The following is a 24,717-nucleotide window of genomic DNA, read 5'->3' as shown; positions in this document are numbered from 1 at the left end:
TGAGACATTTCTGTATTTCATTTTCAATAAATGTGCAAACATTTCTAAAAACATGTTTTCACTTTGTTATTATGAGGTATTGTGTGTAGATGGGTGCAATTTAAAAAATATTTAATCCATTTTGAATTCAGGCTGTAACACAACAAAATGTAGAATAAGTCAAGGGGTCTGAATACTTTCTGAAGACACATATGCGAGTATATACACACTCCACTCTTGATTCCGCTCAGAGGCACTCCCTATAGTTAGATTAGGTGGTATTAGTTTACTATATTTATTTTTCTATGTATCTACCTGTTAGAATCAACGCTATACCCCTTTAAAAAATAACCAGAATAATCGACCATCATCCTAAATTCCACGGAAGACATCTTTAAAAAGCAACAAAAATTAGTTTCCCTGTTTGGATCTCAGAGTTGCAGGACAAGGAGGTCCAGGTGCCATCAGTTAGTCTGTCCATCTGTCTGTCTTTCACTAGTTGTCCAAGGATGGTCTCTAAGTAGTTTGTGTCAGAGAGGGCATTGAGTTTATTCAATCGCTCCCTCCATCCGTTCTTTCGTCCTCTGTCGTTTCTGAGACGGTCTCCCCCTCTCCTTCCCTCTGACACTCCTCCATTGAAAGTCTATCAGCACTTGTAAGCAGATCCACCTAACCACCTCCTCCTTATGTCCATCCCCCTTGTCATCCTGCTCCAGAAAATAAACACGTCTGTCTTTCTGCAGGAGGTGGTTGGGTTAAAGGTCAACCCTGGACACATCTGTCTTTCTGCAGGAGGTGGTTGGGGTTAAAGGTCAACCCTGGACACGTCTGTCTTTCTGCAGGAGGTGGTTGGGTTAAAGGTCTGTCTTTCTGCAGGAGGTGGTTGGGTTAAAGGTCTGTCTTTCTGCAGGAGGTGGTTGGGTTAAAGGTCAACCCTGGACACGTCTGTCTTTCTGCAGGAGGTGGTTGGGTTAAAGGTCAACCCTGGACACGTCTGTCTTTCTGCAGGAGGTGGTTGGGTTAAAGGTCTGTCTTTCTGCAGGAGGTGGTTGGGTTAAAGGTCTGTCTTTCTGCAGGAGGTGGTTGGGGTTAAAGGTCAGATCTTCTCATCAGTCATCTCCAGGAACTGGGCGTAGACGTCTCGGGAACACTCCCCCTTCGGGTTGAACAGGAACTTGTAGTAGCTGCCGTCAGCACAAATGGCTGGGGGGGAAGGAAGGAAGAGAGAGAGACAGAGAGAGAGAGAGACAGAGAGAGAGACAGAGACAGAGACAGAGACAGAGACAGAGACAGAGACAGAGAGAGACAGAGAGAGAGAGAGAGAGAGAGAGAGAGAGAGAGAGAGAGAGAGAGAGAGAGAGAGAGAGAGAGAGAGAGAGAGAGAGAGAGAGAGAGACAGAGAGACAGAGAGACAGAGAGACAGTGAGGGAGAGAGACCCAATAAGAGAATGTACATCAGCTATATTCTGGTGTTGGCAGAAAACTATCCACAAATGTAAGAACACAGTTTCCTGCTCAAAGTCTAAAATAGTGTCAACAATAAAACAATCAAATAAGTGGTGTCAGGTCAACAATAAAATGTGTCAACATGGAAAAAATGTCACTCTGAATGTGTTTATAGACACTGGACAGGAAGCAGGAAGTAGCTGGAGTATGACTAACTTATGACTGCACTGGGCTCTGTTCCAGAGGTGTGCCAACACAAACATGTACACAGAGAGCGATACCACACCACACACACACACCTCACCTATGACAGAGTTGGGTTCTGTTCCGAAGGCACACACACACGGCGAATTTGATGGAACCTGGAACTTGGAGAAGCTCCACTTGGAGCTGAAGTACTTAGGAAGGAAACTGGCCGAGGCTAAGCTAAGGAAAAGAAAAAAAAGAGGAAAAAAAGGATTCAGGGATGTGTTTGGAATTATAGGAAACAAAGCAATGATTTGGGAATGGGTTTGGAATGGTGGCTGGTTTAAAGATTAACATTAAAAAGCAATGTGATAACTTCAAAGTTACTCTTCCAATAACATAGACAACTCTCTCAAAAAGAGCTTTATCACCACTGGCACCAAGGCAGTACTTCAATCTATGATCACTGTTGCAGTACTTGGACCTCTTAAGAGTTCCAGTCGAAAGTACATAGAAAGGTCAAAATGTTTGTCTCAGACAAATCAAATCAGACAGACCTGGACTGTTTGTTCCTGTTGGGGTCCTCTGCTGCGAATATGTGGACTGTCCCGTGGTCACTAGACAGACAGATGAGGGATGCGTCTTGATTGAAGTTGATGCTGGGGAGGGGAAATAGAGGGTTACCAATCAGGACTAGAACAACTTACTTACTTACTGTGACTAATATGTGGTTGTACCTAGCAACCTTAAGATAGACGCACTCTGGATCAGAGCATCTGCTAAATGACTCAAATGGAAACATTAGTTCATTTGTCACATCTAATATCAGGTGAAGACGACACCCTGGTTGGTTGGTTGGTCTCACCAGTAGATGTTAGCAGCCTGTGACCCTCGCCTCAACTCCTGAATCAGGTGACCTGCCATGGTGTCAAATATTCTGATCAGGGTCCCCTAGAGAGAGAAACAAACAGACACGGTGTTGGGAGTTGGTTATGCCTAGTCTACAAGCAACCATGACAACCAGTTCTAGATATAAAAGGTACCGTCTAAGCCCAGGAGTAGTGGTAGAAGGGTTAAGGACAATTCCACGGTAACAGAGTGATGTTAAACAAATGTATGTTAAACAAAAACCGAAGATTGCAAAGTTAAACAAACCATATAACTATGAACAGGAGTACATTGAACTATTTCCACTGAACATTTGACAAAAAAACATTTACTTGAACACTGCAAATGCAAAGTTGGGAAACTGGTACTGTTTGTGCCATCATTCTGTTACCAAACTTTGCATCCGCAGTGTTCTTCAAGTAAATGTGTTTTTGTACAATTTGCAGTGGAAATAGTTAAAAGTGCTCCTTTTGTTGTATGGTTTGTTTAACTCTGCAATCATTGGTTTTTGTTTGACATACATTTCAAAGTAAATCATCTGAGTCTCTGTGTCAGTCTGTTACTGTGAAATGTCCCTTTAGCCAATCAGTATTTTTAAAGGGGCTGTAGTACTTTCTCGGAGACGGTGGCTATCCTGGTCCCCTGCAGGTTGAGGGCGATGCAGCACAGCGCCCCCTCATGGGCGGGGATGTCCACTGGAGGCTTCTCTGTGTTGGCCAGGTCCACGATCTGCACGTGCCCAGAGTGGGTCCCCGGGAACGCCAGCAAAGAATTGTTACTGTTGGGACACAGCACACACAGACCTGAGGAGGGGGGGGACAGAGAGAGAGAGAGAGAGAGAGAGAGAGAGAGAGAGAGAGAGAGAGAGAGAGAGAGAGAGAGAGAGAGAGAGAGAGAGAGAGACAGAGAGAGACAGAGAGAGAGAGAGAGAGAGAGAGAGAGAGAGACAGAGAGAGAGACGTGAGGAGAAGCTACACATTACAACCATGTAACACTCTTGTAAAGGTTGTTTGTTTATTTCAATTATGAGCACGTCTAATATTGTATTTAGCAGGTTGGTTAGGAATCTGAGAGCTGCAGTAGACAGTAGATGGTCTGTCTGTATTGTAGTACTGACCTTTGGGGTTGAAGCAGGTCTCAAACACATGCAGCTGATGAGGGTTGTGGGTGAACGTGAACACTTTGATCATCGAGTCCAGGACCACCACGATCCTGAAGACATGAGAGAGATACAGACATTAGGCTAAAGATTTTTCGTCCGCTAACATACAGCAATCCAATGGGGGAAACATTGGTAAGAAAACATTTCACTACTCCTGACACCGACATACTACCTTCTAATATTCCCTTTAAAAAGTGACCTAAAAAGGTGAACGTCTTAACAGTCATTGCTGTTCAGGCAATTCCAGAGTAGTCCTCTCTAAAAACAACAAGGATCTATACTGTGTTACACCATTACTGCATCAGGACCTAGTAGTGTATAACTACCAACCAATTACTATGTAATGACTGCCAATCTAACAGGTTCTGGGCCTAAGAAGAGGGAGTGCAATCACAGCCGGCTATTACTGTACTGGTATGAGCAGAAGGTAGTCTAGAGGTTAAGAGCGTTGGGCCTGTAACCCAAAGGTCGCTGGTTCGAATCCACGAGCCAACTAGCTGGGGGGAAAAATCTGTCGATGTGCCCTTGAGCAAGGCACTTAACCCTAATTACTCCTGTAAGTCACTCTGGATAAGAGCATCTGCTAAATGACTAAAACGTAAAAATGCAAAATACTGGTACCATCTCCCACCCTCTGTCCTGTAACTAAGGCTACATCTCATATGATACCCTACTCCCTATATATTGCCCTGCATTACTTCCAACTAGATCGAATGAAATTACATTTTATTCGTCACATGCTTCGCAAAACAACAGGTGTAGACTAACAGTGAAATGCTTACATGTGGTAGCAATGCTTATGTGATCGCTGTGTGTCATTGATGCCATTGATGATGAAACACAACGACTGCATTCCTAATTGGTCGTAAAGAGGGAGTTAAAGTGGTACTAAATTCGTACAAAAATTGTGAGTACATTTGAGTCAATGGGTGTTTCTCAAAATGCATACTCCCGTGCTCCAAGCACGCAAATTGGAGCACGGGAGGGTCGGAGTATGAGTCCAAATCAAAGTATGCGAAACGGAGCACGGAGGGCACTTCTTGAATGCGTACTCCATTTGTACATATTTTGAAGCATGTATCGATGCAAGTTTCAATGGAAAGTATGCAAAGAAACATGGTGCAACCACGTAAAAAACGACGCAAAATGTATTGAAATTAATGATGGACATTATTTGAGCTGAAGCAAGAAAATACACTCCGACTTCGGAATGAAATGTTGCCTTTTCATATCTCATATGTTGCCGGACTACAATACTTTATCTTGATACGTTAATAAATACATGCTGTGTTCATTTTGGCATGTTTACCATAGTAAGTCAATAGGGCTAACTGGCTAGCTACTACTGTTAGCTAGCCACGAAGAATTGTCAGCTAGCTACCCACAAAGAATTGACATCTATTTTGCATAATATTAGTTGTAGGTATTTTTGCCTGTTAAACTATCTGGCTAGCTAGATTATTACAATGAACATATCTAGCTGATAATTATGAAGTAAAATGTTTTCTTTGTGTAGGTCTTGTTTCGTCTCTATTGTTGCCATTGTTCTGGCTGGAAGAAGGTTCAGTGAATAGGGAGGTGAAGCGTGAGGTAATACAGGAGGGGGAGTGCGAGTCCTTCTCAAATGTAATGTTTTGTGCATTCTACACACTCTCGTCCTCACAAGAACGTACTCAAGAGAACGCTGTCGGAGAACGCACTCGGAGCATGAGAGTGTGGCGCACGGTAGTATGCATTTTGAGAAATATTGGCACTCAACACTGCTGATTGAAACAACACAAGAAAAAACATGTGGAAGGTGTTCGTACCTGTCCCTTCGAAGCTTCACTGCTTTGACCTCCGTGGAGAACTCGATTTCTATAACCGTCTTTTTCTTCAGGTCATCCCAGATCATTACTTGAGGAAAGTATCGGAGGACATGGTGGGATTAACAACAGTCAAGACTAACATGACATGAGGTTTGTCTGTAGTGTCAGACCAATGTAAGGAAATAACTGGAATACGGTCAATCTGATGGAAAAGTCTACCTTTAAGAGATCATTGAAACATTTCAAACAGATAAAAGTGTTATTTTGAGGGTTCCAAAATATATTTATTATGCTCATAGTTCATAGATACAGGCAAGTTCAACACAAGCATCTCACACACAGTAACCATACCTTTGTTAGGTGGGTATTTGGGCTTTTTCCCTCCTCCGACCAGCGCTAGGTAGTTACACCTGAACAGCATCTCCACATGCCCGACCCCGCCCTCCATGAACTCTGGAAGACACACACAACCACATTATTGCCAATTAAAGCTGTCAATCTGAGTAAACCGACCCAATGAGAATCAAGGATGTTGCCTCAAACACCACCACAATTGTCAAAAACATTATTCCGAAAAGATCTCTAAATGTTACTAGAAAGATCCATCCCTGATAATGAGGATTTAAATAGTTTTAATATCTCAAGGTTTTACTTGTTTTCGTGTAAGTAGCAGACAGCCAATAGCAGACAACTCCTCAGTCCATCTGCATATTAAAACAAGCCTTTCCAGCATGCATGATGCATCGCTGTAAAAAACCCAATATCCTAGCACCTGCACACATAGGTAAAGGCTGTACAATTACACAGAAAAGTGTTTGTTTTAAATAATGCTGGGCAGGAACAAAAGCCTGCACACCCTGCAGCAACCCAACAGGACCAGGTTATCCCTGGCCTATAGGCTAATCATTTCCCTACAGTACTAAAGACATTACAGTAAGCTGTCATTTTCCTATAGTGACTTTGGACCAGGTTGCGTGCGGAGTGAGGAGTCACATGTGCAGGGCTCAGTGGCGGAATTATTAACTTTCTCATCTAGCCCTCCTCATCCAAACCAGAGTACCAATCCAGCCACAGACAGATCCATCTCGTGTCACACACAGCAGGAGCAGGAAGGAAGTACCTTGGCTCTCGCCGTCACAATGCTGTGTCCCTGTGTGTAGCAAAATGGCCTTGATTTACTGGGAGCACTGCTACCGACCCATTGGGTTTATTTATGTATCAATAAAATAGTTAGCCCAGAACTTTTGATTAATAGTAAACTGTGGAAAAAGCACATTATGAACATGTATGACCTCACTAACTGTACGTCGCTCTGGATAAGAGCATCTGCTAAATGACTAAAATGAATAATATATTTTTTTTAAGGATATTTTTATTTTTATAGATGCTTTTTAATTAATAATAATTTATGTTTCATATTTGCTGTACAGTCATTATTTTCACATATACCTACCTTGTTTTTCTTTCTCTTTGAGTGGGTCTGCGTTGTACACTCTAAACCCATTCTCCATTCCACAAGCAAAGCATCCTGGAAGGAGAACAGAAAATACCAGTGGTTAGAACAACCCTGATCGAAGCTAGGTCCAAGTCAATTCACTGTGTATGAACAACCCAAGATAATCACTGCTTTTGTGCCACAATGTGTATCTGTCTTCGAAGACATCGTGATTATATGGGAGGTCAACTAAGGACAGACTATGCTTCCATTCAGCCTCCTATCTGTTCCTGTTCTTTCGCTCTATCCTACCAGATTTGGAGTTTGTCCTACTGCTCCAGTAACCTGATGCTCAGCTGGTAGAGCACGGCGCTTGTAACGCCAAGGTAGTGGGTTCGATCGCCGGGACCACCCATACACAGAAATGTATGCACGCATGACTGTAAGTCGCTTTGGATAAAAGCGTCTGCTAAATGGCATATTGTTATTATATTATGCTGCCTGTGAGGAATGCACACACAGTGGGCATTGAACAGAGTATTAACTACCAGTCATTTCTTTGTTTGGAAGGAAACCCATTCATTCACTGCTCAGTGAAGAAAAGCTGACTAGAGCCACCTAGATCCACCCACCCTCACAGCTTGAGCTACCTAGCCATATTTTGATGTAAACTCTTTAGTTTAGCAGTTGTCAAACTAACGTTATAACCACAGATAAAATGGGAAAGTTCTACCATCTTTGCTATAATGTTACCTATGCAGCTAAGTTAGCTAGCTTGTTAACGACAGAGAGGCGCTAAAGATTAGGACATTTGACAACCCTGCAAGTATATACGGTAAAGTGATTAGTAACGTTATGTTGGCTATTTACAACATACATGTAAAGAAAGTTTAGAATATGTTTATTTGAATATGTTTAGAATATATCATTAGTGCAAACGTTATCTTGTCAACAACAGTGGAACCCCCACAGATATCTTTCCTGGCGTTACGTTGTTAGTGATGGTTCCGTATCATTAAAATATAAATGTGAGAGAGCCTAACAGATCCATGACATTTAGCTCGCTCTGGTCATGATGTTACATGTAAATTATGTTACATGTAATATTATTTAGTTTGCTCAAATGACAATCAAATCACTTTCACAACAACTGAATATGGCTAGAGAACAACTAGCGAGCTAGCCAGCGTAGGCTGAGTGTAACGTTTAAAGTTAACGCCCGGCCTCACGTCGGTAGCGTGGCATCGACGACAGAATTGTCAAAAGACGATTTCGATGAAGAAACCATTTCTCACCATGATCCTGGTTGAATCCAGCATACAAGAGTCCGTTCCCATGTGCATTTGATGGTAGTAAATTCATTACTTCTATCAGATAATCACAGTCAACCGAATGTTAACAGAATGCTAGCTAGCGTTGCTCCTGTGCCACAGACAGCCAGCCAGGAAAAACAACAGAGCCAAAGAGATAAAGCTCTTGGTTCCAGGACGCTCAAACGAGTACCGATCGATCGATCGATTGGGAGTGGGAGTTTCAGTACTAGACCAAAGACTGAAACAACTTTTTTTAACCTTTATTTAAACAGGGAAGAAGACATATTGAGACCTGGGTATCTTTTTCAAGTGCGCCCTGTATGATACAACATAAATATACACATTAAACGCAACATGTAAAGTGTTGGTCCCATGTTTCATGAGCTGAAATAAAAGATCCCAGAAATTTTCCTTTTGCACAAAAAACTTATTTCTCCCAAATGTTCTGCTCAAATGTGTTTACATTCCTGTTAGTGAGCATTTCTCCTTTGACAGGATAATCCATCCACCTGAAAGGTGTGGCATATCAAGAAGCTGATTAAACAGCATGATCATTACACAGGTGTACCTTGTGCTGGGGACAATAAAAGGCTGCTCTAAAATGTGCAGTTTTGTCACACAACACAATGCCACAGATGTCTCAAGTTTTGAGGGAGCGTGCAATTGGCATGCTGACTGCATGAATGTCCACCAGAGCTGTTGCCAGAGAATTGAATGTTCATTTCTCTGCCGTAAGCCGTATCCAATGTCGTTTTAGAGAATTTTGCAGTACATCCAACCGGCCTCACAACCGCAGAGCACATGTAACCACTCCAGCTCAGGACCTAAGGACAGATCGAAATTTACTGGGGTGGGTGGGGGGGGTTACTTGGTACTGTTTTGGTACTTATGCACTCTGCTTTTCCGCGCGCTAACTTTTACTATACCACAGACCAATATAGTCTACCAGTCTGTTCTATCCTGCCCTCTATCCACCATTCATAGTGACAATAGTGGTAGGTGGATAGTTTTTCCAGATCTGCAATAGGCTAACTTGCAACCTAATGCTTCAATATAGCCTATTGTTATTTAACTTTCAAAATGTATTACCTTTTATATTTGGCATTAACGCAACCAGTCACAATGTTTTAATCTGATTAGGCTACTTTAAAAGTCTCCTGTAGTCATGCGCACGTTCGTCCAAAATATAGTTCCAGCATCCTCAAAATGGCTTGACATTAACCAGGTTTCCATCCAACATTTTTTATCAGAGTAAAGTACGTTGGCTAAAAAATGTCAAGACATCATGGGAAAGCTTGATGCTCCTTTCAATAATTATTGAGGGTCTTATTCTGGTGACATCAAATCCAATTTTATTTGTCACATACACGTGTTTAGCAGATGTTGTTGCGGGTGTAGCGAAAATGCTTGTTAAGAGCTAGTCGCGAGGCCGCCATCTGCTTGGCTGCCGTTTTGACAAAGAAAATGTATTTTGCACGTTTGTCCATAATAATCTCATCATGTAGTAGGCTATAAGCACACTGTATCTGCGAGCTGTTGGCTAGAATACAGGTGCCAATACCATAGTGCACAATTTTTTTGTGACTAAACCATCAGAAGGCCTAGAGTTGAAAATGGATGGAAACAAATTTAATTTGTATTTTTTTATCCGGTACATGGGAATTTATCCCCCAAAGTATTTTTTTTGTGCATTACCTATTTACGCACAGACTTATATCCGCAACAAGTCAATTTGATGGAAACACATCTCTGATGGGAAAATGTGCATATGTTTTTTATGCAGATTTTTGAATATTCAAGTGGAGGCTGGTGGGAGGAGCTATAGGAGGACGGGCTCATTGTAATGGCTGGAATAGAATAAATGGAACGGTATCAAACACATAAAACATATGGAAACCACATGTTTGACTCTGTTCCAATTGTGCCATTCCCTCCTGTAGCTCAGTTGGTATAGCATGGCGCTTGCAACGCCAGGGTTGTGCGTTCGTTTCCCACGGGGTGCCAGTATGAAAAATGTATGTACTCACTAACTGTAAGTGGCTCTGGATAAGAGCGTCTGTTAAATTACCCAACACATTTTTTTCCAGCTATTACAATGAGCCCATCCTCCTATAGCTACTCCCACCAGCCTCCACTTGAATATTCACATAAAAGTCTGTCACCAATTGGGTGGAAACCTGGCTATAGACACCCTAAAGACTCAAGTGCGCCAGTCCAGTGTCACTTTGATTATGCCTGTACTTCAAGGTTCACCAGCAGCCCCATACATCTAAAGACTAAGTTACAGACCAGCCAAAACAAGCTGGTAAGAATTGTACTTAAACTCTCGCCTCATACTCATCTGGAGGTCAAGCATTTTTCTCTGTAATGTGTCCGTATCTTGGTAATTTTATATTTATTTATGTAAAGAAATAGGGACCACAATGGAAATAATTCCCCGAACTTTATTTTGCAATCCTGGTCACTTTAAAAAATCTTGTATACAGTATGTATTTTTTAAACTGACAAATAAAATCAATCAATCCAAACCGTGCAGCGACCATTTGATGAATGGAAAGAGACATCTGTTACAAATCAACAAAAAGTTTAATGACATTCAGAGATCGTCAAGCCAACTATCAATACTGGGTAGGCCCACAAGGTAGGAAGGGATGCATTTTCTGTTTGTTGAAATTAACATAGTCTATTTATTGAGATGTTGAAAACCATGATAAACCATGTTTATTGGTTGTGTGGTGCATTGGCACAGAAACCTGTTGGTGGGAAATTTGTTGCATATATATATTATATAATTATAAACATGGCATCAAAATGTTGAAAATCAGATTTTACCCTAGCCAGTAGCCCTGCATGACATCGACTGTGCCACAAAAGCATGCTGAAGTGGCAAAGTTGATATCCACGTTTATAAACACAGAGTTGCTACAGTTATTGTTATTTGTGGTCGTAAACATTATTTTGAGTTAATTATATGAGGGGGGAGTATGTGTGAAATTTATTTCACAGTACAAGGGGATGGTCATGTAAAAAAATAAAATTTTAAAAAAGGACATTGGGAGGGGGGTGCATTTTTCTTAATGACACCTTGGAGTTGGACCAGCCTCCCCCATAAAATTTCGAATTTCCCCTTAGCAGATGAACATTGAACACCGTCCGGTCCTATTGAACTACACCCCCCAGTAGCAGAGGTTGAACTGCACCCCCCAGTAGCAGAGGTTGAACTGCACCCCCCAGTAGCAGAGTTGTGAAGTTTCACCACTGCACTTTCACCTTCTCAACCAAAAGATGAAAACAAATTCTTAATTTTGTACAATTACAAACTTATCAATGTGACATTTGATAAAGTACGACTGGGGTTTATATATAAATGCCTGGATCATTTCAATTTGGGAGAATCTCTTATAAAATGGGTCAAAATCATGTATAGTAACCCTAGGTGTAAAATAGTAAATAACGGCTATTTCTCAGAAAGTTTTAAACTGTCAAGAGGAGTGAAACAAGGTTGTCCACTATCAGCATATCTATTTATTATGGCCATCGAGATGTTAGCTATTAAAATCAGATCCAACAATAATATCAAGGGATTAGAAATCCAGGGCTTAAAAACACAAAGGTGTCATTGTACGCTGATGATTCATGTTTTCTTTTAAATCCACAACTAGAATCCCGCCTCATAGAGGATCTAGATACATTTTCTAACCGCTCTGGATTACAACCAAATGATGATAAATGGACTATATTACGCATTGGATCACTAAAAAATACAATGTTTATATTATCATGTAATTTACCAATAAAATGGTCTGATGGTGATGTGGATATACTCGGAATACATATCCCAAAGGAAACAAATGATCTCACTCCAATACATTTTAATAGAAAGTTAGCAAAAATAGATAAGATCTTGCTACCACGGAAAGGTAAATACCTGTCAATTTGTGGAAAAATCACCCTGATTAACTCTTTAGTATTATCCCAGTTTACCTATTTGCTTATGGTCTTGCCTACGCCTAGCGAACAGTTTTTTAAATTATATGAGAAAAAAAAAATATTCCATTTTATTTGGAACGGCAAGCCAGACAAAATTAAACGGGCCTATTTATATAATGAATATGAATTCGGAGGACAGAAATTATTAAATATTAAAGCATTAGACCTATCACTAAAAGCTTCAGTCATACAAAAGTTATACTTAAATCCGAACTGGTTCTCTAGCAAATTAGTAAGATTGTCTCACCCAATGTTCAAGAATGGCCTTTTTCCCTTTATTCAGATTACAACCTCTCACTTTCAGTTATTTGAAAAGGAAATAATCTCCCAAATATCACTATTTCTAAAACAAGCCATAGAAAGTTGGTTGCAATTTCAATTGAATCCTCCAGAAACGACAGAACAAATAATGCAACAAATATTGTGGTTAAACTCAAATATACTAATTAACAAAAAAAAACTATTTTTTTTGACAAAATGTTTAAAAAAGGTAGAATCTTCGTAAATGATATCATCGGTAGGACTGGTGGAGTTATGTCGCACATGCAGCTAACAAAAACATATGGAAATGTCTGCTCTACCCAAAATTACAACCAAATAATTGCAGCCTTACCGCAAAAATGGAAGAGGAAAGTGGAAGGGGGAGAAAGTAAGGAACTTGTCTGTCGGCCTTGCATTAAAGAACATAATTGGTTAAATAAAACTGTGATGAATAAAAAAGTATATCAGTTTCATTTAACGACCAAAGGATTGACAGCCGTCCCATATAGATTGCAAAATAGTTGGGAAGAGATTTTTGGCGTACCGATCCCATGACATAGTGTTTATGAACTGATACGCAAAACGACACCGGATTCAAAACTTAGAATCTTTCAATTTAAATTATTATATACAATTCTTGCTACCAATAGAATGTTATTTATATGGGGGATACAATCTTCCCAGCTCTGCAGATTTTGCTGCGAAGAGACAGAATCATTAGATAATTTGTTTTGGTACTGTCCATTTGTAGCTTGTTTTTGGACACAGGTCCAGGAATGGCTAAAGGATTGCAATATTTACCTGGAGCTAACCTTGCAGATAGCATTACTGGGTGATCTGAAAAGTCATAGTCAATTGATCAATAATATAATAATACTTTTAGCAAAAAAAATATTTTCAATTTACAATCTGTAGAAACAATGAGAATAGAAAGGTTCAGAACTTTTGTAAAACATCACAGTACAGTTGAAAAATATATGGCAAATAGAAATCCTATATGGATGGTGTTAAGAGATAGATGGGTGGTGTTGAATGGAGTTGAAGGATGGGACTAATAACAACTAACAACAACTAATAACAAGATAACTAATAATGTAAGCATACTGTGTCCATAATAAGTATATAGGTTGTAGGTTGAGAGCTTTTGTGAAAGAGCACAGTTAGAAAGATATGGCATATAGAAGCAAACCGGATGGACATCATGAAAATGATCGGAGAGGTTGAGAGTAGAAGAAGTTCAGGAGAAAAAACGAACAAAATATAATTATTGTAGCTCAGTTGGTAGAGCATGGCGCTTGCAACGTCTGGGTTGTGGGTTTGATTCCCACGGGGGGCCAGTATGAAAATGTATGTACTCACTAACTGTAAGTTGCTCTGGATAAGAGCGTCTGCTAAATGACTAAAATGTAAAAATAATGTAAATGTAAAATTGACTGTGTCCATAAAATGTTAGTATAAGCTGGAAGTAGAGGCCTAAGCATTGTTGTTCACTAATTTACTCCAATTAGGGAAAGGGTGGTGGGGTTGGAAAGTAATAAAGGGGAATATATATATATTTTTTAAAGGATATGTATGTGTATGTATGTATGTATGTATGTATGTATGTGAATGTATGTATATGTGTGTGTATGTATGTGTGTATATATGTGTATGTATATATGTATATATATATATAAAACATGGGGGATTGGAAGAGATGCAGACAATTACATTGATGGAAGTTACAATCTATCTGCAATATTAATATCTGCATCTTGCTCATCTCAATATCTCCCGTGCTGCTCTTGGCAACGTCATTTCGCTGCATCTATCTTTAAGCAAGCCAGGCAATGTTAGCAAAGATTTTATAACAACTCTCATTGTTCTATCTGTGACATTAGCTAGCTTATCAAGCTAGGTAAAATCTTAATGGGTGAAGATTTGGTCCGAATGCAAAAGCACTTGAACACAATGTCGGAGTTACGACACCCAGTTTCCCACAAGAACATCAATGCCCCATAATGCAATTATGCATACCCCTTTTAAACAGATTTCTTCATACTTATTTGAGCACTAAAATAACTCAGGCTGACACAAACAAACTAAATATTGCGAAAACAGTTTACATTCAAATGATTTGGGTATTTTAATTAAAAATAAATATTGATGTTTAAAATTATATGATATTTTTCATTCAGGGGCAAGTTTATCACCACGATCAATAAGATAATATTGATTATTTGGGCCTTTAAAAGCGTTTGCTGCAGTATGACGATATATCCTTTCGCAAAAAGCTAGTTTGCTAGTTGTCGCCAGTGACTGACGGATGGTGATAAAATTGTATTATTTTGAAGAAATAAAATGAAATATAAGAGGAACGCTAACCGCAACCCGAGTATATGACAGACATAACTACATTGTCGGTCTCCACCAGAGATATCTGAGGAAGTACACCAGAGACAGACATTGCTCCATTCAGATGAAATTTAGCTAGCCAGGTGCCAACCTGAAAAGGTAGATAGCTTGTTTGGCAACTCTCGCTCTAACCCATGACAGGTCCTTGGTAAAATTGGCCCTCGCGCGCGCGTGCTGTTCGTGCAAATCTACCTTTTCCATTCTCTATGGAAATCGTAGATCGAAAATGATGCTTTTAAACGTGAGCAATAATGGAATGAATTTGTATATTTGCTACTGAGCCCCAGTGGCCTAATGGATAAGGCACTGGCCTCCTAAGCCAGGGATTGTGGGTTCGAGTCCCGTCTGGGGTGGTTACATTTTGATCGCGCTATCCATTCGGTATGATAATATTCACGTAGGGAATGATGTAGCATGAATAAATATCAACTGCCTCAAAAACAGCCAGCTGTCAGCTTCCTGGTTGTCAATAATGGTATTTGTCTTACGTATAATGAAGCATGCCGTTACAATAGTTCAAAACATGTTGCAGTACAGCAAGCGAAATGTGGTTCTATGGTGTAATGGTTAGCACTCTGGACTCTGAATCCAGCGATCCGAGTTCAAATCTCGGTAGAACCTAACATTTTATCACGACGATGGACAAGATTTGTCACGTATTCCCAACGCACATTTGTCCTACCTACATTTACACCCTGTTAATGCATACGAGGTACTCGCTAGCTAGTTTGATTTTTCAAGACTATCTTGTCATAGCAAAACGATCTTGGCAACCGAGAAAAAACGTAACGGATTGATACATAGTAAAATGTTGTTTTCAACCCTCTCAATGTTCAGGGATGATTCAGTCCATTACTCTACAAGGACAATTGCCCCCTTTGTATATAAGAAAGAGAAACCTCCTCAGCCAATGTCCAAGTTTTAGTTATGGAAACCGAGCGTCTGACAACCCATAGGTTAGTGGATTTAGCAAGCTAGCTACACAATCATATACACTACATTACCAAAAGTATGTGGACACCTGCTCAATGAACATCTAATTCCAAAATCATGGGCATTAATATGGAGTTGGTCTCCCCTTTGCTGCTATAACAGCCTCCACTCTTCTGGGAAGGCTTTCCACTAGATGTTAGAACATTGCTGCGGGGACCATTCAGCCACAAGAGCATGGTGAGGTCAGTTACTGATGTTGGGTGAATAGGACTCACTTGCAGTCGGCGTTCCAATTCATCCCAAAGGTGTTCGATGGGGTTGAGGTCAGGGCTCTGTGCAGGCCAGTCAAGTTCTTCCACACCGATCTCGACAAAACATTTCTGTATGGACCTCGCTTTGTGCGCAGGGGCATTGTCATGCTGAAACAAGAAAGGGGTTCCTCAAATTGTTGCCACAAAGTTGGAAGCACAGAATGGTGTAGAACAGGGGTGTCAAACTCATTTTAGCTCAGGGGCCACATGGAGGAAAATCTATTCCCAAGTGGGCCGGACCGGAAAAATCATGGTATATATAACTTAAAAACAACAACTTCAGATAGTTTTCTTTGTTTTAATACGATCAACATACAACATAAAGCTGGAGCCTGAGGACAGTGTGTCCAAAATAGTACAAGCACAACATCACTATTAATCATAAAACACGTCAAGTTTATTTGAAAATTCTAAAGAAAAAGAACACACAAACACACAATGCCTCAGTGATTAACAGAACTGTTTCACAGATCACAGAACTATATCAGGGTGTCATTTCTCAGGCAGAAATGTAGATAAAAATAATGAAATCCTGTTCCCCAAACAAGTGCAAGAACCACAGAGTCAAGAATAGGTTAAATATACAAATAAAATAAAAACAATTAAAAACAATAGCACATCAACATAAAAACATATAAACATAAATCTGAAAGCGTTTCTCAAACTCCCGTAACGGTCCCGTTATTTTATCTTTGAACCGCTTCATGTCTGCCACATGTTGGGTCGCGCACACATTTTTCAGACAGGGGAAGTGAGCTGCATCACCACCGGCAAGTTGCGTCTCCCACAATGACAGCTTCAACTTGAAAGAACGTATGCTGTCATAATACTGCGTGACAACTTTGTTGCGCCCTTGCAGCTGTTTGTTCAAGTTATTCAGGTGCTCTGTAACATCCACCATAAATGCAAGGTCCTGCATCCATTCTGCGGAATGAAATTCTAACACTGGTTTGCCCTTTTCTTCCATGAACTGTTCAATTTCTTCTCGTAAATCAAAGAAACGCCTCAGCACAGCACCTCGGCTTAACCATCTTACCTCAGTGTGGTATGGCAGGCCATAGATGTGGTCTTTCTCTCTGAGAAGGCTGTCAAACTGACGGTGATTCAGGCTTCTGGATCGGATGAAATTAACAGTTTGGATGACCACCTTCATGACGTTATCCATCTTTAATGACTTGCAACACAAAGCCTCCTGGTGCAAAATACAGTGAAAAGTCAAAAAATCACGTCCTCCATTTGCAGATTGCACTTTCTCTCTGAACTTTGTCACAACGCCTGCTTTTTTCCCGATCATTGAGGGCGCACCATCTGTAGCCAGGCTGACAGCGCGGGACCAGTCCACTCCGACCCTGTCCAGCGCGCCCGACGAGAGCGGTAAAAATATCAGCTGCTGTCGTTGTATCTGTCATCGTCACCAACTCCACGAACTCCTCGGTGACGGTCAATGTCATCAACTCCGCGGATGAAAATGGCCAGTTGTGCAACATCTGTAATGTCCGTGCTTTCATCAATTGCAACCGAAAACGCAATAAATGACTTTACTTTTTGCTTCAACTGGCTGTCCAAATCCACTGAAAGATCGGAAATGCTGTCTGCAACTTTGTTTCTTGTCAGGCTGATATTTGCAAAAGCCTGCCGCTTTTCAGGGCACACAATCTCCGCTGCCTTCATCATGCATGTTTTTACAAATTCACCCTCACTAAATGGTTTTGAAGCCACTGCGATTTCATTAGCAATGAGGTAGCTAGCTTTCACTGCAGCGTCACTGATGTCTCGGCTGTGAGTAAACACAGACTGCTGTTTCTTCAGACCCGCCAACAGTTCATTCACCTTCTCTCATCTCCGCTGTCCTTGAAAGTTGTCATATTTGTCGGCATGAAGACTCACATAGTGGCGGCGAAGGTTATATTCTTTCAGCACTGCAACATGCTCTGAACACACCAAACATACAGCTTTCCCATTCAATTCCGTGAATAAATAGGATGACCATTTTTCTTCGAACACTCTGCACTCTGCGTCCACTTTTCTCTTTTTTGACAGAGACATATTGGGGCAATGAGGGTGCCAAAGCACATAATGTTAAAAGTAGAAGCCGTAATAAATATCGCGGGCTGCACATGCTTGACCTACTTGCTCTGCCCCGGTATAAACAGTTTGCTTGCTTAACACAATTGCTATTGCGCCATCCAGTGGACGCAATTGGAACAGCAGTTTATTTTATTGAAAAATTGCAGCGCATTTTTATACTTTACAAAAAAAAAAAAAATTTTTATTTATTTTATTTATTTTTTATTTAAAAAATCATCTCGCGGGCCGGATTAAACCCGTTTGCGGGCCTGATCCGTCCCGCGGGCCGGACGTTTGACACCCCTGTCCTAGATGTTTCCCCTTCACAATAACAGCACTTACAGTTGACCGGGGCAGCTCTAGCAGGGCAGAAATTTCACCAACTGACTTGCTGGAAAGGTGGCGTCCTATGACAGTGCCACTTTAAAAGTCACTGAGCTCTTCAATAAGGCCATTTTACTGCCAATGTTTGTCTATGGAGATTGCATGGCGGTGTGCTCAATTTTATACACCTGTCAGCAACGGGTGTGGCAGAAATAGCCAAATCCACTAATTTGAAGGGGTGTCCACATACATTTGTATATATAGTGTATCTACTGTCGTACAAGCTAGGTGAATGCATCAAGTGTAAATGCATTGAGCTGTCTATAAATGAATTTGTAACACATACCAGTAACTCATTATCAAGATGTCTTGCTGGAATGTAGCCTACAAGACACAAGCTGTAGCTAGTTCAACAAAGACAGTGTGTTGTGTTGTGGAGGTGCTTGGAGTGATGCTTACGGTGAGTAGTTATGCAGTTACTGATCGATTCGATTTTTAAATGAATGTCTATATCTGATGCAGGATGGACATGTGAACAGTCCAGTTGGTGAGTATAATTACCAAACTATACATTAGCAAAATTAAATGGTTATTTACCTTTTCACCCATATGAATATATGTGCGCTGTACACGTAAATACACAGATCTTTTTATTTTACGCTGTCTGTTTGATAGACCGTCTCACAGTATCCTACAGCCGAAGCAGGGGTCCAGGTCAGCATTTTAACAAAGGTAACATCATCATCATTACTATTCACATACCTGTACATCACACTACCCATGTAATGTAACTTGGAGTGAGCTGAAAACATTGTTTCCTACAGTCAGTATATGAGCCTTTTTGAAATGGTATTGTGACTGTCTGTCTGTGTTCGTAGTCAGCACCAAAGCAAAGGTTTGTTTTCACATATAGTACTAGTCAAAAGTTTGGACACGCCTACTCATTCCAGGGTTTTTCTTTATTTTGACATCAAAACTAAGAAATAACACATGGAATCATGTAGTAACCAAAAAAGTGTTAAACAAATCAAAATATATTTTATATTTGAGATTCTTGTTAAAAGTTAATTTGTGGAATTTCTTTCCTTCTTAATGCGTTTGAGCCAATCAGTTGTGTTGTAACAAGATAGGGGTGGTATACAGAAAATAGCCCTATTTGGTAAAAGACCAAGTCCATATTATGGCAAGAACAGCTCAAATAAGCAAAGAGAAACGACAGTCCATCGTTACTTTAAGACATGAAGGTCAGTCAATACGGAAAATTTTGCATTCGCAAAAACCATCAAACGCTATGATGAAACTGGCTCTCATGAGGACCGCCACAGGAAAGGAAGACCCAGAGTTACCTCTGCTGCAGAGAATAAGTTCATTAGAGTTACCAGCCTCAGAAATTGCAGCCCAAATAAATGCTTCACAGAGTTCAAGTAACAGACACATCTCAACATCAACTGTTCAGAGGAGACTGCGTGAATCAGGCCTTCATGGTCGAAGATCAATTCAAGGCACACTTAACCAGCATGGCTACCACAGCATTCTGCAGCAATACGCCATCCCATCTGGTTTGCGCTTAGTGGGACTATCATTTGTTTTTCAACAGGACAATGAGCCAACACACCTCCAGGCTGTGTAAGGGCTATTTGACCAAGAAGGAGAGCGATGGAGTGCTGCATCAGATGACCTGGCCTCCACAATCACCCGACCTCAACCCAATTGAGATGGTTTGGGATGAGTTGGACCGCAGAGTGAAGGAAAAGCAGCCAACAAGTGCTCAGCATATGTGGGAACTCCTTCAAGACAGTTGGAAAAGCAGGTGAAGCTGGTTGAGAAAATGCCAAGAGTGTGCAAAGCTGTCATCAAGGCAAAGAGTGGCTACTTTGAAGAATCTCAAATATAACATTTATTTTGATTTGTTTAACACTTTTTTGGTTATAACATGATTCCATATGTGTTATTTCATAGTTTTGATGTCTTCACTATTATTCTAAGATGTAGAAAATAGTACAAATAAAGAAAAACCCTGGAATGAGTAGGTGTGTGCAAAACTTTGACTGGTACTGTATGTGTTTTGATCAGGTTAGAGAAGAGGAATAAGGAGAGACTGAAACAGAAGATGCTGCGCTCAGTGGTCAAACAGACTAGAGGAGCAGATTTCCGACTGAGGGCCGGACCCCAAATGGACACAGTAAGAAGCGAAACATGCTTTGTGTCTATTTTCTCACATAATCAATACATTAACACTTTATTTGTTTGAAAGTATAAAACATCTATGTTGAGTTTTTGTATACATGAGTTGATTGCTGTCACAGTATTTGTCTATAAATTAAAAGTAAATGCTATTCAATGAATGAGCATTGACATCGGATTCTGCGTGAACGGGAAGAAAAAACTAGCAGAGGATGGTTTCGATCCATCGACCTCTGGGTTATGGGCCCAGCACGCTTCCGCTGCGCCACTCTGCTGCCTATGCTATGAAAGTGCAACGCAGTTACATTTATAGATCTAGCGAGATACGCCCACACTGTACGACAGGAATGCGAAAGTGAGGGTGCACTCGGTGCGGTAGTCACTAGCTACCGCAACTGTGCAATAAAATCTACAAACGCTATGCGGCCGTGTACAGTATGAGAAATTTGAACATTTAACTTGTTTACGTATTAAATTAGGCTGAATCTGGCTACTGTCAATCCCTGACACTTTCGCATTCCAATGAACGTAGCTAGCTGCATATTTGCCACCACTATTTATCAAACAAGACATAAGTGTTGTTAAGTTTCGTGCAAACTCCACGATTCGTTTATTGGTCTCATATTGCGTACGATTCAGTAAAATGCGACCACGAAGGGACTCGAACCCTCAATCTTCTGATCCGAAGTCAGACGCCTTATCCATTAGGCCACGCGGTCTATGTAGATAGAAAGTTCCATTTCGGATAAGTAAAGGTTACTACTATTGAACATGGAATTAAAGCTGGTTTAATATCAAGATAGAAATCACGCCTTTAGGAGATGTCATGGCGACCTTGACTAGCTGAGCTCATGCGCAGAAACACGTAATCGGGTCTAAAGGTCGTATCGCGCCGTCTTCAGTGGCACTCCTTCGATATAAAGCAGTTCTATGGAAAATTAAAACGTGTCAGTTTGTCACTTTCACGAGGTTGGAGTAATAACATGTTCAGCTACTTAAGACATTAGCTAGAAAATGTAACAACTAAGGAATAATTGTTATATTTCTCATTGACTTCTCAAACACCAAACCCTGGTCTGTTCTGCCGTGTCTGCTTCGCAAAAGCGTTCACGGAAGTCTCGCGATGTTGGGCCTCTGGGTTTACGAACTCTGATTGAATATTTTTTTTCTTCTGCTCAGTGGCTCGCTGTGCTGGAGTGAGTGTGTGCAGCTAAACACTGTAAATATAACTAAAGACGGGTGAAATAATATAGTTATATGACAAGGTAGACGCCGTTGGCCTGGTCAATAGCGCCCCTTGGTGGAAGGCTCGGGGATCGTCGGGGCGGGTGAATGAAAATCGGACAAACTTGACCCTGTGTGTGGCTCCACCAGCCAATTAATCAATTAATTAACCATCAATATACATTTTCAGAGTAATATCACAAAATCCACAAAGATATATTTTCATTCCAATGCTTTAATTGCACAGAGCAGACAAGTTAGTCAATGATACAGAGTGCCACAACAATAATGACTTTTAGTTCAATGAGAGAGAGAGCTACTGTGGCTTACTACAATGACAAAACCTGTGGTGCCGAAGGCGAACTAATATGCTCATTCATCTGAATGATAAAGGTCGAGTAGATAAATAAAAACCAAATATGACTTGATTTTCATTCTAAAGATATAGCCTATCAATCATTAATACAATCACATATAGGCACCTTGGCAGATAAGTGCTGTTATTATGAATAAATGCTCACAGACACACACAATAATGGAATAAATACACAAGCAATAATAAGAAATGAGGCGGCAGACTTTTTTTTTTTTTTTTTAAGTGCAATCAGTAAAACATTACAGTGCAGAGAAAGCCAAGGAGCCTTCAAAGGACAGAGTCAGAATGTTCCATTTTGGAATACTGAAGGATGGATGTCCACTACTGAGTGAGTCCCCATTGGGAAGGGTGGACATGTAAACCGCTTCATTTTGTTGTCTCTTATTAGAATATAGAACATTTTATTTTACCATTGCTATCACACAGTGTCATTATCTCCTTGCACTGAAGAGCTTCAGGCTGTGCAGGCTTTTTGTCCCAGCCCAGCAGTATACCTGAATGCTGGGCTGGGACAAAAGCCTGCACAGAACATAGAGAAATAATGGAAAGGTAAAACACGTAATAATAAAACTATATTTCCTGTATACTGCAGGTTTTCCCATGTGGTATGGCATTACAATGTGAGTATTTCACGTACATAAGTAAAAGTAATGCAACGTACACTATAACATTCATGATAATAAGGAAAGGTGGTTGGAGTTATGGACTAGCACCATGCTAAAGTGGCTAATGCCTCAAATGTTTACCCTTGGCTGGACGCGGGGCGCAACATCAGGAAGTTGCATTAGCCACTCTAGCATGGTGGTGGAAAATGGTGTTTCATAAAGAAAGTACGCATATTTTCCTGTTTTTTTTCTCCACCTTCTCGCCATTAAATCGATGTCCATGTCCAACAAGTTGTGGGTGACAGTTATCATACCTGTGTAACCTGTGTAACGGTAGGAAAAGGCAGCTGAAAGAACGTGTTAGATATCACCGGTAAAGGTAGGCAGGTGCTAATAGCATATAGCATTAGTAGTAGATTGGTTTAAGTAGCATATTGTTCAATTGTTATCTACACTGCTCAAAAAAATAAAGGGAACACTTAAACAACACAATATAACTCCAAGTCAATCACACTTCTGTGAAATCAAACTGTCCACTTAGGAAGAAACACTGATTGACAATACATTTCACATGCTGTTGTGCAAATGGAATAGACAACAGGTGGAAATTATAGGCAATTAGCAAGACACCCCCAATAAAGGACTGGTTTTGCAGGTGATGACCACAGACCACTTCTCAGTTCCTATGCTTCCTGGCTGATGTTTTGGTCACTTTTGAATGCTGGCGGTGCTTTCACTCTAGTGGTAGCATGAGACGGAGTCTACAACCCACACAAGTGGCTCAGGTAGTGCAGCTCATCCAGGATGGCACATCAATGCGAGCTGTGGCAAGAAGGTTTGCTGTGTCTGTCAGCGTAGTGTCCAGAGCATGGAGGCGCTACCAGGAGACAGGCCAGTACATCAGGAGACGTGGAGGAGGCCGTAGGAGGGCAACAACCCAGCAGCAGGACTGCTATCTCCGCCTTTGTGCAAGGAGGAGCAGGGGGAGCACTGCCAGAGCCCTGCAAAATGACCTCCAGCAGGCCACAAATGTGCATGTGTCTGCTCAAATGGTCAGAAACAGACTCCATGAGGGTGGTATGAGGGCCCGACGTCCACAGGTGGGGGTTGTGCTTACAGCCCAACACCGTGCAGGACATTTGCCATTTGTCAGAGAACACCAAGATTGGCAAATTCGCCACTGGCGACCTGTGCTCTTCACAGATGAAAGCAGGTTCACACTGAGCACGTGACAGACGTGACAGAGTCTGGAGACGCCGTGGAGAACGTTCTGCTGCCTGCAGCATGACCGGTTTGGCGGTGGGTCAGTCATGGTGTGGGGTGGCATTTCTTTGGGGGGCCGCACAGCCCTCCATGTGCTCGCCAGAGGTAGCCTGACTGCCATTAGGTACCGAGATGAGATCCTCAGACCCCTTGTGAGACCATATGCTGGTGCGGTTGGCCCTGGGTTCCTCCTAATGCAAGACAATGCTAGACCTCATGTGGCTGGAGTGTGTCAGCAGTTCCTGCAAGAGGAAGGCATTGATGCTATGGACGCCCGCCCGTTCCCCAGACCTGAATCCAATTGAGCACATCTGGGACATCATGTCTCGCTCCATCCACCAACGCCACGTTGCACCACAGACTATCCAGGAGTTGGCGGATGCTTTAGTCCAGGTCTGGGAGGAGATCCCTCAGGAGACCATCCGCCACCTCATCAGGAGCATGCCCAGGCGTTGTAGGGAGGTCATACAGGCACGTGGAGGCCACACACACTACTGAGCCTCATTTTGACTTGTTTTAAGGACATTACATAAAAGTTGGATCAGCCTGTAGTGTGGTTTTCCACTTT

At 41.2% G+C, this 24,717-nt stretch overlaps 1 protein-coding gene and 3 non-coding genes across 5 annotated transcripts; 2 read left to right on the top strand and 2 right to left on the bottom strand.

Annotated features, from left to right (window-relative positions):
- Window positions 1-670: 670 nt before the first annotated feature.
- On the bottom strand, window positions 671-8,350 carry LOC121559796 (WD repeat domain phosphoinositide-interacting protein 3-like). Of its 2 annotated transcripts, XM_041872880.2 has the most exons (11): window positions 8,200-8,350; window positions 6,923-6,997; window positions 6,590-6,619; window positions 5,821-5,922; window positions 5,470-5,557; window positions 3,617-3,711; window positions 3,112-3,302; window positions 2,477-2,562; window positions 2,169-2,270; window positions 1,730-1,851; window positions 671-1,182 (listed from the first exon to the last, which is right to left on the bottom strand). In XM_041872880.2, the coding sequence occupies exons 1-11, from the start codon at window positions 8,264-8,266 to the stop codon at window positions 1,076-1,078; spliced, it is 1,065 nt and encodes a 354-aa protein (XP_041728814.2). In that variant the 5' UTR covers window positions 8,267-8,350; the 3' UTR covers window positions 671-1,075. The 2 variants fall into 2 exon arrangements, with proteins under 2 accessions (XP_041728814.2, XP_041728815.2); XM_041872881.2 differs by lacking the exon at window positions 6,590-6,619.
- A 6,792-nt stretch (window positions 8,351-15,142) lies between these two features.
- trnar-ccu lies at window positions 15,143-15,215 on the top strand. The gene has a single exon. It is a non-coding gene; the product is annotated as a tRNA-Arg (tRNA).
- Window positions 15,216-15,411: 196 nt separating this feature from the next.
- trnaq-cug lies at window positions 15,412-15,483 on the top strand. The gene has a single exon. It is a non-coding gene; the product is annotated as a tRNA-Gln (tRNA).
- A 5,844-nt stretch (window positions 15,484-21,327) lies between these two features.
- Window positions 21,328-21,400, bottom strand: trnar-ucg. Its single transcript has one exon. It is a non-coding gene; the product is annotated as a tRNA-Arg (tRNA).
- Between the last annotated feature and the right edge of the window lie 3,317 nt (window positions 21,401-24,717).

Source organism: Coregonus clupeaformis, chromosome 1 (assembly GCF_020615455.1).
Source record: "Coregonus clupeaformis isolate EN_2021a chromosome 1, ASM2061545v1, whole genome shotgun sequence".
Taxonomy (NCBI): domain Eukaryota; kingdom Metazoa; phylum Chordata; class Actinopteri; order Salmoniformes; family Salmonidae; genus Coregonus; species Coregonus clupeaformis.
The sequence above is the reverse complement of the archived record's forward strand: the minus strand, read 5'-3'. Positions and strand labels throughout refer to the sequence as shown.

What these genes read in the sequence shown, in the direction of transcription:
- LOC121559796 (XM_041872880.2), bottom strand. Translation starts at nt 8,266, where the DNA reads ATGAATTTACTACCATCAAATGCACATGGGAACGGACTCTTGTATGCT. An exon ending in CAAAGAGAAAGAAAAACAAG is followed by an intron (nt 6,620 to 6,922) that starts GTAGGTATATGT and finishes TGCTACACACAG; the next exon opens with GGACACAGCATTGTGACGGC. An exon ending in TTGTGACGGCGAGAGCCAAG is followed by an intron (nt 5,923 to 6,589) that starts GTACTTCCTTCC and finishes TGTGTCTTCCAG; the next exon opens with AGTTCATGGAGGGCGGGGTC.